The sequence below is a fragment of the Palaemon carinicauda genome, chromosome 37 (genome assembly GCF_036898095.1).
Source record: "Palaemon carinicauda isolate YSFRI2023 chromosome 37, ASM3689809v2, whole genome shotgun sequence".
NCBI classification, from domain to species: Eukaryota; Metazoa; Arthropoda; class Malacostraca; order Decapoda; family Palaemonidae; genus Palaemon; species Palaemon carinicauda.
In genome coordinates this window covers 47,458,176-47,474,175 of record NC_090761.1, presented here as the reverse complement: position 1 = coordinate 47,474,175, position 16,000 = coordinate 47,458,176, and the positions used below count along the sequence as shown (strand labels likewise).

The following is a 16,000-nucleotide window of genomic DNA, read 5'->3' as shown; positions in this document are numbered from 1 at the left end:
CCCTTGTCCGATGGAGAAATCTTCAACGGAAAGCCCCCCCGCCAAAAATCCTTCCAGGGCGGGAGAAGGAGAGAGTACTCGTGCAGGAGAGGGGACCCTCGAGACCGACCTCTTGGGAACCAACTTCGCCCTGGGGGAAGTCACCACGAAGTCCACTCCTCTCTTTCTCTTCAGCGTAGGAGAGACAGCCGCTGGTTTGTTACCCTGGCCGGTGAGTGCTGGTTTCATAACCCTCATTAACGCCCGTGCCAGCGGATCAAACCATGTCTGCTGCTCCAAGGACACAGAGTCCGAAATCCTCGCTAAGGTGAAAGGGATCGGGCGATCCTTTGAAGAGGACACGACGGTTCCTGCCTGAAAAGAAGGTGGGAAGAATGCTGTACTGACCTGTCTTCGTCCTGCACTACCAACCTGTGCTTGGATGGAGGTGATCCCGAGTGCCGCCTAGGAGCACGCGTCCCTGCTGCTACCACCGGCTGTGGAATTCGCCGCGAACTATGGTCGCGCGAGGGCGAACGGTCGCGCAAAGGCGAATGGTCGCGCGGGCGCACAGGCGAGTGGTCGCGCGGGCGCGCAGGCGAGCGGTCGCGAGGGCGCGCAGGCGAGCGATCGCGCGGGCGCGCCGGCGAGCGATCGCGCGGGCGCGCAGGCGAGCGATCGCGCGGGCGCGCAGGCGAGCGATCGCGCGGGCGCGCAGGGGAATGGGCGTGACGGCGAGGGATCGTGCTGCCGCGTAGGTGAAGAAGATCGCTGGCGGTAAGCGATGGCGAGCAGCATGTGTAGGTGAATGATCGCGTGATAGGGTGCGATGGTGATCAGCATCCGCAAGAGGGCGAGCGTTCAGGGTTGTGCGATGAGGAGCAGCATGCGTAAGCGGGCTGTCGTGCAGGGTTGTGCGATGGCGAGCAGCATGCGCAGGTGAATGATCGCGTGAAAGGGTGCGATGGTGATCAGCATCTGCAGGAGGGCGATCGTTCAGGGTGGTGCGATGAGGAGCAGCATGCGTAAGCGGCCAATCGTTCAGGGTTGTGCGATGGCGAGCAGCATGCGCAGGTGAATGATCGCGTGAAAGGGTGCGATGGTGATCAGCATCTGCAGGAGGGCGATCGTTCAGGGTTGTGCGATGAGGAGCAGCATGCGTAAGCGGGCAATCGTTTAGGGTTGTGCGATGGCGAGCAGCATGCGCAGGTAAATGATCGCGTGAAAGGGTGCGATGGTGATCAGCATCTGCAGGAGGGCGATCGTTCAGGGTGGTGCGATGAGGAGCAGCATGCGTAAGCGGGCAATCGTTCAGGGTTGTGCGATGGCGCGATCAGCATCTGCAGTTGAGGGTCGCGCGATGGCGGTCAGCATCTGCAGTTGAGGGTCGCGCGATGGCGGTCAGCATCTGCAGTTGAGGGTCGCGCGATGGCGGTCAGCATCTGCAGTTGAGGGTCGCGCGATGGCGGTCAGCATCTGCAGTTGAGGGTCGCGCGATGGCGGTCAGCATCTGCAGTTGAGGGTCGCGCGATGGCGGTCAGCATCTGCAGTTGAGGGTCGCGCGATGGCGGTCAGCATCTGCAGTTGAGGGTCGCGCGATGGCGGTCAGCATCTGCAGTTGAGGGTCGCGCGATGGCGATCAGCATCCGCAGTTGAGCTAGTAGCTGGCGAACCATGTTCCTTCAGAAGTGTTGGAGAACGTTGGCGTGCCAGCTGTAACACACGTGGGCGATCTGGAGATCGCTGGCGAGCTGATGATCGCTGACGAGCTGACGATCGCTGGCGAGCTGATGATCGCTGACGAGCTGATGATCGCTGACGAGCTGATGATCGCTGACGAGCAGAAGGCTACGCGTGGAAGCCTGCGCAAAGAAGAAGAGTCCTTGACCCCGACCTGAACCGAAGTTCTAGATCGCGAGGGCGAACGTGGGCGCACAGGGCACGTAACAGGAACCACAGGGAAGATCATCTTGAAAGCGCTGACGAACAGGAGAGCGCTGACGAACAGGAGAGCGCTGACGAACAGAAGGGCGCGCAGGGAAACCCTGACACGCAAGGGAAGAACCCCCGTGGGGGCAACCCTTTGCCCCGAAGGGATCGTTGTCCGCCGGGAGACTGATGTCCGTCGGAAGACCGCTGTCCGTCGGGAAGACCGTTGTCCGTCGGGAAGACCGTTGCCCGTCGGAAGACGAGATTAGACTGCTGTCCATCTGCACCAAGACGGAAGATCGAGAAAAAGAAGTTGTAGGCTGCAAACGGAGATTCAAAAAGGCGCCTCAAGCACCCTTATAGGGAGATGAGAGGCCCTTACGACGAGGCGGACGGAGGGCCTTACGGCGAGGGAGGCCAACAGCAACAGCAACAGAAGAAACCTCCGAAGAGGAGTCTCTATGAGTGTACTCTCTCGCGAACGAAAGAGAAACACTTCGTGGAAGAGACTGGTCAGCCAGTGACCTAAGAGGGGCAATCCTCCGAAGAGGAGCTCCTGCAGTTGCCCAGCCCCTTGAGCGAAACTGCAGGTGCGACCGCTCAGCACCAAGAGCATAGTCGCACGAAAAAAAGGCAAGAGAAGAACCCCCCAAAAGAGGAAAAGCTCAAGCCTGGACAGGAAAAAACTTCCCTCGGAAGGAAAGTTATCCGCCCAAGGAGGCAAGCCTCCTGACTGTTCTAAAATGAACTGGAGAGCTGTCCGTCGACACGGGAGTACTACCAGTAGAAGGAGACACGCCCCTGACGACAATACAAGGGGGGAGGCAGCAACAGCCGAATCCCCAGGACTCAACCAGACAGCTCACACCGTTGCTATATTACAGAAACGAACTAGATCGGTAACTGTAAAAAAATAAAACAAATAATATTAGTACACATTCATTCCCCCGGGAAGGCTCCGAAGAGGAATCCCGAGGAAAAGGAACAAGAATTACACAACAGGCACGTGCCCTCACAACCACTTACACTCGCGGAAGGAGAGCTGTAACCAAAACAGAATTATAACAATTATAATTATGTAACTATGTAATTATGTAATTTAAAAATGAATGAACACTAAAGAAAAAACGAAAACCCCGAAAGGAATCGTTCTACAAGCTGAAAAATTAACAACTACAATTAGATTCATAAACTAATTGAGACAAAATGTACGGCGTAGCAACCCCACCCACACGGGAAGGAAGCTACAAGGGCGTAGTAAAACATAGTAAAAGGGTGAACGACCTCAAGAGAGAGAGAGAGAGAAAGACCGAAGTCAAACTCGATCGCAACCCATAAAATTAGGCCGTGGTGGCCTAACTGCCGAGGCCTCCACGTAGATATCGTACACTACACACACACATCTGAAAAGGAAACTTACTTATTTCTATACTCAAATATATATACAAACATGAAAACATGTTTACATATATATTGAGTAAAAGAAAAGTAAGCGATTAAGTAAAGACAAAACAGACAATGGCTGCCAAGCGAGGACCAAGACAGAGACGTCTGTCACAGTCCGAGCCAAAAGTGAAAGTGAGTATTCACCTGTGTGTGAGGGGGAGGAGGGGTAGCTAGCTACCACTCCCCTACCCCCCCGCTAACTAGCGCGGGGGTAATACACCCTCGTTAAATTCTAATGGCTCGCCATTTCAGCTACGCTAAAAGTAATACCCTTTGTAAATAGCGTGGTTTGTATTTCGGTTACGGAACAATTATAAAATTTACACTAAATACATACATACATACATATACCAAGGCCTTCCCCCAATTTTGGGGGGTAGCCGACATCAACAAATGAAACAAAACAAAAAAGGGGACCTCTACTCTCTACGTTCCTCCAGCCTAACAAGGGACTCAACCGAGTTCAGCTGGTACTGCTAGGGTGCCACAGCCCACCCTCCCGCATTATCCACCACAGATGACGCTTCATAATGCTGAATCCCCTACTGCTGCTACCTCCGCGGTCATCTAAGGCATTGGAGGCAGCAGCAGGGCCTACCGGAACTGCGTCACAATCGCTCGCCATTCATTCCTACTTCTAGCACGCTCTCTTGCCTCTCTCACATCTATTCTCCTATCACCCAGAGCTTTCTTCACTCCATCCATCCACCCAAACCACACTAAATATATCATACAAATATAAAAAACAGTACAGTATTAGTTTTGGGTCTGAAAGTCAAAAAAAAAATTCAATAATGTCATGCATTAAAAAATACCTAACCTGTTAAGAATATAGAACCACTTAGAAGATGAGCAAAACAATAAGATTAAATTTGATGTAATGATTTGGGTTTTAAAATCGCAGGGGCAGTAGATTCTTCAACTATAAAACTATAAATAGAGGAAAAGAGAAACTTAGGAATAATGTAATAGACTTATTTTTATCATAAAATAGTCTACGGGAAATACCAAGTCCCATTTCTATATCCTAATAATGGGTATAGAGAAATATTTGGGTATAGAAAAATATTAAAGTTGAAAGTTTTTACCTTGATAGATAATCTTTATATCAATGCTTGTTATTGCCCTCATAACTAAAATTTGAACCAATTCTTTCTATAGTTCAGTTATAAGCAAGAACATTGTGCAATCACTTAGTCAACAGATCATGTATGATATAACTAGTACAAGGTATGAAATAATTCTCTTCCTAAACTAATAAATTACAACTAAAATAGCAAGATGTTTAATTATATGAACCTTGTTTAATAAAACTTAAATGGCAAGAGGAGCTGGAATATAATAATATTTGCATACTTGGCATTTTGCTTTGAGAAGATCTTCATCATTAAATGGCTATAAATTGATGTTCAGTGTTCATTAAGTGTGAATTTACCCAGTATTCCATCTAAACTGCTGCCATCAATAGATAAAGATAGGACTAAGAGATAGTTTTTCGTAATTGTAAAATCCCACACTAACATCACATTCAGAAGTTCATTTAGTTATCAATTACTATTAAACAAATGAGTCTGCCCCCTCAGCTTTCTTATCTGTAATAAGATGCAATGTACAAAACACAGGCAGCCTAATATCTTTATTGAACCTAGAACTGGATAAAAATTAGGGAGGAAAAAAGTAGTTTTGATAAAAGAAAATATCAAAATTGGCTAGTAACCAAAACAGATAACAAATCACAGGAACCACTACATTCACAAATTCCTCAAGATATCAAGCAGGGATGCAGTTCAGGCCAGATAACTACAGATCAGAGAAGCAGAGAGTACTGTGGAGGATATAAGATTAGAGAAGTTGAAGACTTGTGTAAGGGTGAAGAAATACACTAAAGGGTAACTAAATTATAACCAGAACTTATACTTGGGATCAAAACATACCTATGGGGGTTGATGAAGTAGTGAGCAAATAATGTTTGTAGTGGGGAATACTATCGTAAATGGGAGACCAAATAATTCTTATGCTTAAAACCCTGGTCTCAGCTAACACTGCATTTTAATGGACAGCAAAGTACAGGTAAATCAAAAGCTTTTGTAAATATTGTAGTATGTAGACATAAGTTTTACCGTCATCTGTTCTTGAAGTTCCATATAATGTTTCGAAGTAACTGCTATTTCCTTAGCCCTTCCACTGATGATAGTTCCCACATGCTGTGCATTTAGTTTTCCCTGAAAAATAAAATCAAAGTTATTGAACCACTTAAAACTACACAACAATGTCTCTCATTTGTTTAGGAAAGTAAACTCCCTTTCTGAAAATGAAAAAAAAAGATTTTCCATAAAATCTAATGTAAATCTAAAAAATAAATAACAAAATAAAATTTGTAATACAAAATCAACAGCTTACACCACCATTTCATTTGCCATAAAACATAAAATCTAGTTAAAAGCTTAATTTTTTCATAATTATACTGTTCATTTGATTTTTACTTTTATGACATAATAATCAGAGTGAGCATCATTCTTTAGAGATGTCCGAAATTATGTGCAAAGCCTCCATATTGTCCAATGGCTGCATTAATACATCCACCATCCAAGGCTACTGAAACTTGCTAAGGTGGATTGATCATTTCAAAGGCAGAGCTTGATCTCTAGTTCTGATGTAGTTTCTAAAATATTTATGTTCATAAATGCAAACGGCTTTGAGCCATTTTTGCCTCTATGCCACTTCCCATATTAAAATCTAACTCTTAACTTTATTTCTTGGGAAATCCTGTCACTCAAATACTATCCTATATTTGAGTAGTAACACTTCACTTTCTCAAATACATTCATTTCTTACTTTTTTCCCCTGATTTATAGGGTTAATTCTTTTACCATAATGAAAAAATTCATATCTAGCAAAAAAGACAGGTCTACATCAGGTCTATATAAAGTAGTAATCCCAGGTCTTAATATCAAGTATCAAAGGAGGAAATAGAATTTGAAAAACACTAATTTTCAGGATAAATCACCCGGGCGTCACAAAACTGAAGGTCAGAGGCAAAAATCCTATGCAGTTTGGAGATGTCTTAAGTCACCCCATTAAGTGGTATGAATGTCAAAGTCCTGTCCTTAAAAAACGGCATTAGCTAGCCGGCCCCCTTAAACAAAAAGAAATATATCAATACCTGTAGTCAAATTTTTTCATATTTTTTCAACAGATTTATCTTTTCCAACAAATCCATTGCATATCAGAATAACCAAAACCAATTCTACCTCTCTACATTACTCCTTCATCCTATTTCCAATCAAGACATGCTACAATCATTTTTTTTTTATTTTTTAGGAAAAATAATCTAGAAATATAAATGGTCAGTTATGATTTTTTATGAACTGTAAATCATAAAAAGCAAAGTTTTATTAAAGACTTATGGATCAAGGCTAATAGAGCATCAATAATGAATGAATATATAAAATACAAAACTAACACCTTACCTCAGAACTTTCTGCGACAGCCATGTTTTGCATCAGCTTTTCCATATGTGCAGCTTGCTGTGGTAGTAAATTGATGTGAGAAAAAGGGGTTAACTATTTTGATGAATGGTTAAACAGATTCACAAAGAAAATCAAGTAAACAAATACTCATGACAGAACTCTGTTATGCACTACTCTATCACACTGGTACTAAGAAAACAAGCTATTAATAGCATAAACCATACAACAAACTCAAAACAAAAAACATAAGATTAAAAGACCCTAAAGAGTTATATACAGAAATAAATGTTAATTTCACCTCTGCAAACCAAATTTACTGTATATGCTCCACAGTAGGTTAAACCATTATGCGTTTTGAAGAAACTAAACAAATTGCCTAAAATTTATTTAAAATACGGTTGTAGACAAACACCAGAATCACGTATAGCAAAACTTGACATAAGGATGCCTGTGGTTTTGGCAAATATCATGGTAGGTACAGTCTTAACCAAAAAAACTTCTAAGTTCCTCAAACATAAGTTTTTAGTGTAGGCCTTCTCTGAGATTTTTCACAGCATTCTTTTTCACAGAATTCTTTCATACTATCTTCACAATTTAGGAAAGAAAAGCAATCTGTCTTGGATATTTGAAAAAATGATATTTTAATTATAAAATAAATTTTTGAATATACTTACCCGGTGAATATATAATAGCTGCAACTCTGCGGCTCGACAGAAAACACACTCAAAAAACTCGCGAGCGATCGCTATGAAGGTTGCGGGTGTGCCCACCAGCGCCAACTGTCGGCCAGATACAACTCTTGCATGTAAACAAACCCTTCAATTCTTCTCGTCCCGCTGCGTCTCTATTGGGGAGGAAGAGAGGGTCTTTAATTTATATATTCACCGGGTAAGTATATTCAAAAATTTATTTTATAATTAAAATATCATTTTTAAATATTTAACTTAGCCGGTGAATATATAATAGCTGATTCACACCCAAGGCGGTGGGTAGAGACCAGAGTTAATTAAGTTTACAGCGTATAAGCTAAGAGTTTTTTTGACAGTTATCAATATAACAAAACCAAAATATATAGGTACCTGGTAAGGAAGTTGACTTGGACGATTACTCTGCCTTGTAAGTCTGTCTTCCTCACGGAGCCCAGCGATCCTCTTAGGATGCTGAAAGACTCCCAGGAGCTGAAGTATCAAGGGCTGCAACCCATACAACAAGACCTCATCAAACCCCTAATCTGGGCGCTCTCAAGAAATGACTTTGACCACCCGCCAAATCAACCAGGATGCGAAAGGCTTCTTAGCCTTCCGAACAACCCATAAAACAATATTAAAAACATTTCAAGAGACAGATTAAAAGGATATTGGAATTAGGGAAGTGTAGTGGTAGAACCCTCACCCACTACTGCACTCGCTGCTACGAATGGACCCAGTGTGTTGCAGTCCTCGTAAAGAGTCTGGACATCTTTCAAGTAAAATGACGCGAACACTGACTTGCTTCTCCAAAAGGTCGCGTCCATGATACTTTGCAGAGATCTATTTTGCTTGAAGGCCACGGAGGTTGCTATAGCTCTAATCTCGTGCGTCTTAACCTTAAGCAAAGATCGGTCTTCCTCACTCAAGTGGGAATGGGCTTCTCGTATTAAAAATCTGATAAAATATGAAAAAGCATTCTTTGACATAGGTAAGGATGGTTTCTTAACCGAACACCATAACGCTTCAGATTTACCTCGTAAAGGCTTAGTACGAGCTAAATAGAACTTAAGAGCTCTAACGGGACATAATACTCTCTCTAGTTCGTTGCCTACGATCTCTGATAAGCTAGGAATATCAAAAGATTTAGGCCAAGGACGAGAAGGCAGTTCATTCTTGGCCAGGAAACCAAGTTGAAGAGAACAAGTGGCTTTTTCTGTCGAAAAACCGATGTTCTTGCTGAAGGCAGGAAGCTCACTGACTCTTTTAGCCGAGGCCAAGCACACCAGGAAAAGAGTCTTAAGAGTGAGATCCTTCAGGGAGGCTGAATGTAAAGGCTCAAACCTGTCTGACATGAGGAACCTTAGGACCACGTCTAAGTTCCATCCAGGAGTAGCCAAACGACGTTCCTTAGAGGTTTCAAAAGACTTAAGGAGATCTTGTAGATCTTTATTGTTGGAAAGATCTAAGCCTCTATGCCGGAAGACCGAAGCCAACATGCTCCTGTAGCCCTTGATAGTGGGAGCTGAAAGGGAGCGAACCCTTCTCAGGTATAAGAGAAAATCAGCGATTTGGGCTACAGAGGTACTGGACGAGGATACAGATACTGACTTGCACCAGTCTCGGAAGATTTCCCACTTCGATTGGTAAACTCTAATGGTAGAAGCTCTCCTCGCTCTTGCAATCGCACTGGCTGCCTCCTTCGAAAAGCCTCTAGCTCTAGAGAGTCTTTCGATAGTCTGAAGGCAGTCAGACGAAGAGCGTGGAGGCCTTGGTGTACCTTCTTTACGTGGGGCTGACGTAACAGGTCTACTCTCAGAGGAAGACTTCTTGGAAAGTCTACCAGCCATCGAAGTACCTCGGTGAACCATTCTCTCGCGGGCCAGAGGGGAGCAACTAACGTCAACCTTGTCCCTTCGTGAGAGGCGAATTTCTGCAGTACCTTGTTGACAATCTTGAATGGTGGGAATGCATATAGGTCTAGGTGAGACCAATCTAGGAGAAAAGCATCTATATGTATTGCTGCTGGGTCTGGGACTGGAGAGCAATAGATTGGAAGCCTCTTGGTCATCGAGGTGGCAAAGAGGTCTATGGTGGGTTGACCCCAAGTCGCCCAAAGCCTCTTGCACACGTCCTTGTGGAGGGTCCATTCTGTAGGAATTACCTGACCCCTCCGACTGAGGCAATCTGCTAAGACATTCAAGTCGCCCTGGATAAACCTCGTTACCAGGGAGATGCCTCGATCTCTTGACCAAATGAGCAGGTCCCTTGCGATCTCGTACAGTGTCAGGGAGTGGGTGCCTCCTTGCTTGGAAATGTAAGCCAAGGCTGTGGTATTGTCCGAGTTGATCTCCACCACTTTGTTTCGAAGGAGACTCTCGAAGTTCATCAAGGCCAGGTGGACTTCCAAAAGCTCCTTGCCGTTGATGTGCATGCTCCTCTGACTTGAGGTCCACAGACCTGAGCATTCCCGACCGTCCAGGGTCGCACCCCAACCCAAATCCGATGCGTCTGAGAATAGAACGTGGTTTGGTTTCTGAACTGCTAGGGGAAGTCCCTCTCTTAGACTGATATTGTCTTTCCACCAATTCAGGCATGCCTTTACTGTTTCGGAAATCGGGATTGAGACCGCCTCTAGCGTCTTGTCCTTTTTCCAGTGAAAAGCTAGATGGAACTGGAGAGGTCGGAGGTGTAGCCTTCCTAGCGAGACAAACTGCTCCAGGGATGATAGAGTTCCTACTAGACTCATCCAATTCCTGACTGAGCAACGTTCTCTCTTCAACATCCTTTGGATTACGAGCAGGGCTTGATCTATTCGGGGGGCAGACGGAAAAGCCCGAAAAACTGGACTGCGAATCTCCATCCCTAAATACAGTATAGTTTGGGATGGAATCAGCTGTGACTTTTCCATGTTGACCAAAAGTCCCAATTCCTTGGTCAGATCCAATGTCCAATTGAGATCCTTCAGACAGCGATGACTGGACGAGGCTCTGAGAAGCCAGTCGTCCAAGTAAAGGGAGGCTCGGATTCCCGATAAATGGAGGAATTTTGCCACATTCCTCATAAGCCTCGTAAACACGAGAGGAGCAGGACTTAGGCCAAAGCACAGGGCCTGAAACTGGTACACCACATTGTCGAAAACAAACCTCAGAAAAGGTTGGGAATCTGAGTGAATGGGGATGTGGAAGTATGCGTCTCTTAGGTCGAGAGAGACCATCCAGTCTCCCTTTCTGACCGCTGCTAAGACTGATTTCGTGGTCTCCATGGTGAACTTTGTCTTCGTGACAAAGACGTTCAGAGCACTGACGTCTAGCACCGGTCTCCAACCTCCTGTCTTCTTCGGTACTAGGAAGACACGGTTGTAAAACCCCGGTGATTGAAGGTCCGAGACTTTGACCACCGCTCCCTTCTCTAGCAAAAGAGACACTTCCAGTTTCAGGGCTTGTCTCTTTTCTTCCTCTCGGTACCTGGGAGAGAGATCGATGGGGAAGTCACTAGAGGAGGTTTGTGTACAAATGGAATTTTGTACCCCTCTCTGAGCGACCTCACAGACTGTTGGTCTGCGCCTCTCTTCTCCCAGGCTCGCCAGAAGTTCTTGAGTCTAGCACCTACTGCTGTCTGAAGCTGCGGGCAGTCAGACTCTGCCACGTGAGGACTTGGCTCCTTTCCTCTTTCCTCTCTTTCCTTCGGCACGAGTACTTCCCCTGCTGGGAGCTCTGCCACGAAAGGGCGGAATAAACCTGGACGCTGGAGTGTCTATCCTTGGTCTAGCAGAAAAGGAAGTCGAAGGAGTCCCTTTGCGAGCAGAGGACGCTACCAAGTAATGGGTGTCCTTCTGCACGAGTGACAAAGCTATGTCCTTAACCAAAAGTTCAGGGAACAAAAACTTCGATAAGGGGGCAAAGAGTAGCTCAGATCTTTGACAGGGAGTAACTCCTGCCGACAGAAAAGAGCAAAGAGACTCTCGCTTCTTAAGGACTCCTGAAGTAAACGAGGAGGAGAGCTCATTGGATCCATCGCGGATGGCTTTATCCATGCAGGACATAATGAGTAAGGAGACATCTCTATCAGCCGATGAGATTTTCCTACTCAAGGCTCCCAAACACCAGTCAAGGAAGTTGAAAACTTCAAAAGCTCTAAAAATGCCTTTCAGTAGATGGTCAAGGTCCGAGGATGACCAACTAATCTTCGAGCGTCTCATGGCTAGGCGGCGGGGAGAGTCTACAAGGCTTGAGAAGTCGCCCTGGGCAGAGGCAGGGACTCCCAAGCCGAGAACTTCTCCCGTGGCATACCAGACGCTCGATCTAGACGAGAGTTTAGATGGTGGGAAGGCAAAGGCCGTCTTCCCTAAACTCCTCTTGGTTTCCAACCAATCGCCTAATAGCCGTAAAGCTCTCTTGGATGAGCGAGAGAGAACAAGTTTTGTAAAGGCTGGCATGTCAGCAGGTACGCCTAAAACAAACTCAGACGGCGGCGAACGAGGAGCCACAGAGACAAAGTGTTCGGGAAACAACTCTTTAAAAATGAGCATGACTTTCTTAAAGTCCATAGATGGCGGAACTGCTCTTGGTTCATCAATATCTGAAGGATGATCCTCAGGCTGAGGGTCAGCAACGTCCTCATCCGAAAGTTCCTCATCTGACAACTGATGAGAAACAAGCAAAGGGGTTGGCAATGCTTGACACGCAGTGTCCACCCGCACTGGTGCATAAGTGGCGGACCAGGACGCAGCGTCCTGTAACTGCTTGACAGTCTGGGAACTGTCAACAACAACAGGTGCGTGAGGACGCACAGCGTCCACCCGAGACTGCTTAGACCACCTAGTCTGAGCAGTCAAAACAACTCTAGATTGCGGAAGTTGACGCTCAGCGTCAAAACAAGTCAACTCCGATGGTTGGCGAACGTCCTGAACGTCACCAGGCGCATCAGCAAGTTGCCTAACGTCCACATGCGGCTGAAAATCCACACGAGATCGCATCGAGTGTGGTTCTACCCCAACTGCTTGACGTGACTTGGCTACACCAGCGTCAACAGGACGCACAAATGAACGTTTGGGTGGCTGAAGGCCAGGATCTCGATGAGATAAACGGTTAGGCTCAACGGAAACCTTATCGGCATTGTAGTCTTCCATAAGGGACGCAAGCTTAGACTGCATGTCCTGCAGTATAACCCATTTTGGGTCCACGGGAATGGGTGCGGTAACCGACGGGGTTAGCGTCTGAGACGGCACAACTTTGCCTTGCTTAGGCGGCGAGCAGTCATCCGATGACCGCAACGGGTCCGAACTGTCCCAATGACTACATCCAGGACGTTGGACCTGTCCTGAAGGGACCGACTTCCGTTTAAAAGGCCTAGAAACCTTGCTCCACGGTTTCTTGTGTGAAAAGCCTTCGGAAGACGAGGAAAAAATGGGCTCTCTTGTCTTATGGTAGGGGCGATCTTGGTGAGATGCGCCTGATACCATAGAGGGAACGTCTGGTCGCTGATCAAGGCCTCTCGAACCCATAAGTCGTACGACATTACTTCTCCCCTGGGCTTGGGACCTTGCAAGAGGTCCTGGACTAGGTGAACGACAGGCACGAACAGACGAACCCTCGGTCGCAACACTGTTCACAACACTTTGCGCACTAATCACTTTCCCACTTTCCGCCGTGGCACTATGACACTTAAGTTCCTTCACGTCAGCCATGAGTTGATTACGATCAGTTGCTAACGCTTCAACTCTTTCCCCCAAGGCATGAATAGCACGTAACATGTCTTGCATAGACGGTTCCTGAGTTCTAGAAGGGGGGTTAGGAACAACCACTACAGGGGAAGGATTAGGTTCAGGGGCATGTGGAGAGGAAAAATCTACAGACCTAGATGAACTCCTCCTTACCCTATCTCTCTCTAGTCTACGTGCATATTTATCGTATTCGAGCCAATCGAATTGCGAAAGGCCCACGCATTCCTCACACGGATCTCCCAATTGACAGGTTTTACCCCGACAATTGGAACAAACAGTATGTGGGTCGAGAGAAGCCTTTGGAAGACGCCTATTACAGTCCCTAGCATTACACTTTCGAAATCTAGGTACTTGAGAAGGGTCAGCCATTTTGAATTAGTCAAAGAAAATTCCAAAAACAATCCAAGTCATCAACAAATAATCTGATTCAATAAAGAGTTCAAGAGTTTATGTTGAGGAAAAACACCTGCACTGCGAAAGCTCAAACCAAAATGAAGTACTTCACCAAATATGTTGAGAAAACTCCAGGTTCTACAGCGAGTATGAATACGTCTTGTCGTCAACGTCGACAGAGAAGAATTGAAGGGTTTGTTTACATGCAAGAGTGGTATCTGGCCGACAGTTGGCGCTGGTGGGCACACCCGCAACCTTCATAGCGATCGCTCGCGAGTTCTTTGAGTGTGTTTTCTGTCGAGCCGCAGAGTTGCATCTATTATATATTCACCGGCTAAGTTAAATATTTAAAACTTGATAGTTATAAGATAATATAAAATATTTTCAACATTTTAGTAAAATTATTATGCAAAACAAACAAAATGGGACACAAAAAATAAAAAATAGAACATAAGTTCCAAATATGTATCTTAAGACAAAACCCTACCAATCTTTTTTCTTTTTTACATCTGCAGGACATTCCATATATCAAATTAGAAAACTAGAACATTAAGACCTTCCCTCCGTGGTATTTAAACAGTAACCATCCAAACTGCTGTATAGATTCTGATCAAACCTACTCAACGGGAGGGGGATACAAATATTTTAAAGAACATAGTTCTTTTATACATTATTACTTCCTTGCAGAAAACTAAATCTACTCAAGAAAACTCTTTATATTTAAAATTTCAATCCTTTCTCAATTATTTGGATTCTTTTTTTATGTCTATTTTATAAGCAGAATTCAAAAAATTTGGTTTTAATGTATGAACAGGAAATATGAGAGCAATTCATGAACTACAATTTCCTCAAATGAAGAAATTAGTCTACGAATGTACAATATAAAAACAAATCTACATTGGAAAATTAAAAGCTCAAGTAAAAGCAGACTTCTTACTTAAAAGTAAAAGTGAAATTAAGCCTTTTGTTTGGTGAGACCTCAAACTATAAGAGGTCCCATACCAAATCTATCCTTTATTTTCTCTTACAGGATTTATTGAGTTGGAAGAGGTATACTTGGATGAATCGATCTCCAATGATATAAGCTGAGTGCATTTACAAAGCATAAAAATGGCCATACTTGGAATTTTGCATACAAACCACTTTGCCTCACAGACGACAGATAATTTTTTTATGAAGGAGGAATGACAGTATTATATTTCTTCAGCATACTTTTGATGACTAAAAACTGAAAGGATCAAAAATTACTTAAGAACAATGGCACTCCACGAGTGGTCTATGAATCCTGGGAAACCCTTGCACAAAATAATGTGCCATAACTTGCAAACGTATTTGTGTGAAAAAATTAGAATCCTACAGTAGAGTGCTAAGAAATCTCAGGACTAAATAAAGAAATCCCATTAAGGAAATTCAGGGATGCTAGGTATCATGAATATGGAAGTAAAGTTAAGGGTAGGGAGGTTTTGAAGATTTTTTAAGAAAGAGCCAACATAAAAGTATAGTATCCTCAAGAAGTTATAAAAAATCAATTAATTTCACCCTTCCTACCTAGTATGAATCAGAGAAATAACTTCACTCTCAATCCGTTAAGCCATTTAAAAGACCTGTTTCAAAGGGGATTAGAACAGAGACAAATAACTATTGCAGAGAAAACAACAGCACATAGTCAAGTTTTTAGACATCTGATGGCTTATGAATTATGATAATGGATTAAAAATTAACATTTTTTCAGATAACTGCAAACCAAAATAAACAGTACAATTTTTTGCTTAAATCTTTGATACTCGCTTAAGCTGGAAACCACACATCACAAACGAAAAAAAATTAAAAAAGCATTAAATATTAAAATGTAGCTATCATAAACAACATAATTAGCTGACAGACATCTGACCTATCGTATCTTAGAAAACTGAAACCAAATACTAAATGAAGCTCAGAATCCTACCATACAATGAAACTTTTATCTAATTCTTAATTAAGGAACCAGATTCACCATTACAGCTCTCAGTCCTCCCCAGGTAAATCTGTACAAATCAAAGATGGGACACAACCACTCACTCTTCATCTTAAATTAGTAGCCATTTCAAGTCCATCACACATAATTAGAGACAATCCAATTCTTAATTCAGTAAATACAAGTACAATATTACCTTGAACATTACATCTTCCCCCTCCTTGGAGTATGCATAAAGTACAAATAATATTAAACAGATAGTGAAATTAGGCACAATAATAATAAAAGAAAATAAAAAACCTCAGTTAATTGTCAGTTCCTAAATTACAATTAGTCACTCAAACGGTACCTGTCATTTATGGTACGTGAAATCCATTCAATATAGAATAAACACAGGCTGAAAACTAGTCAAACATAC

At 44.0% G+C, this 16,000-nt stretch overlaps 1 protein-coding gene across 2 annotated transcripts in view; it reads right to left on the bottom strand.

The window, feature by feature from the left end:
• The window catches only part of LOC137629629 (coiled-coil domain-containing protein 93-like), a 103,189-nt gene that overhangs the window by 31,224 nt on the left and 55,965 nt on the right, over positions 1–16,000 (bottom strand). For both annotated transcript variants that reach the window (XM_068361143.1, XM_068361142.1), the window contains exons 8-9: positions 6,825–6,881; positions 5,475–5,576 (exon numbers count right to left, since the gene is read on the bottom strand). In XM_068361143.1, the coding sequence (XP_068217244.1) occupies positions 5,475–5,576; positions 6,825–6,881 (159 nt within the window). The remainder of the gene's footprint in view (positions 1–5,474; positions 5,577–6,824; positions 6,882–16,000) is intronic.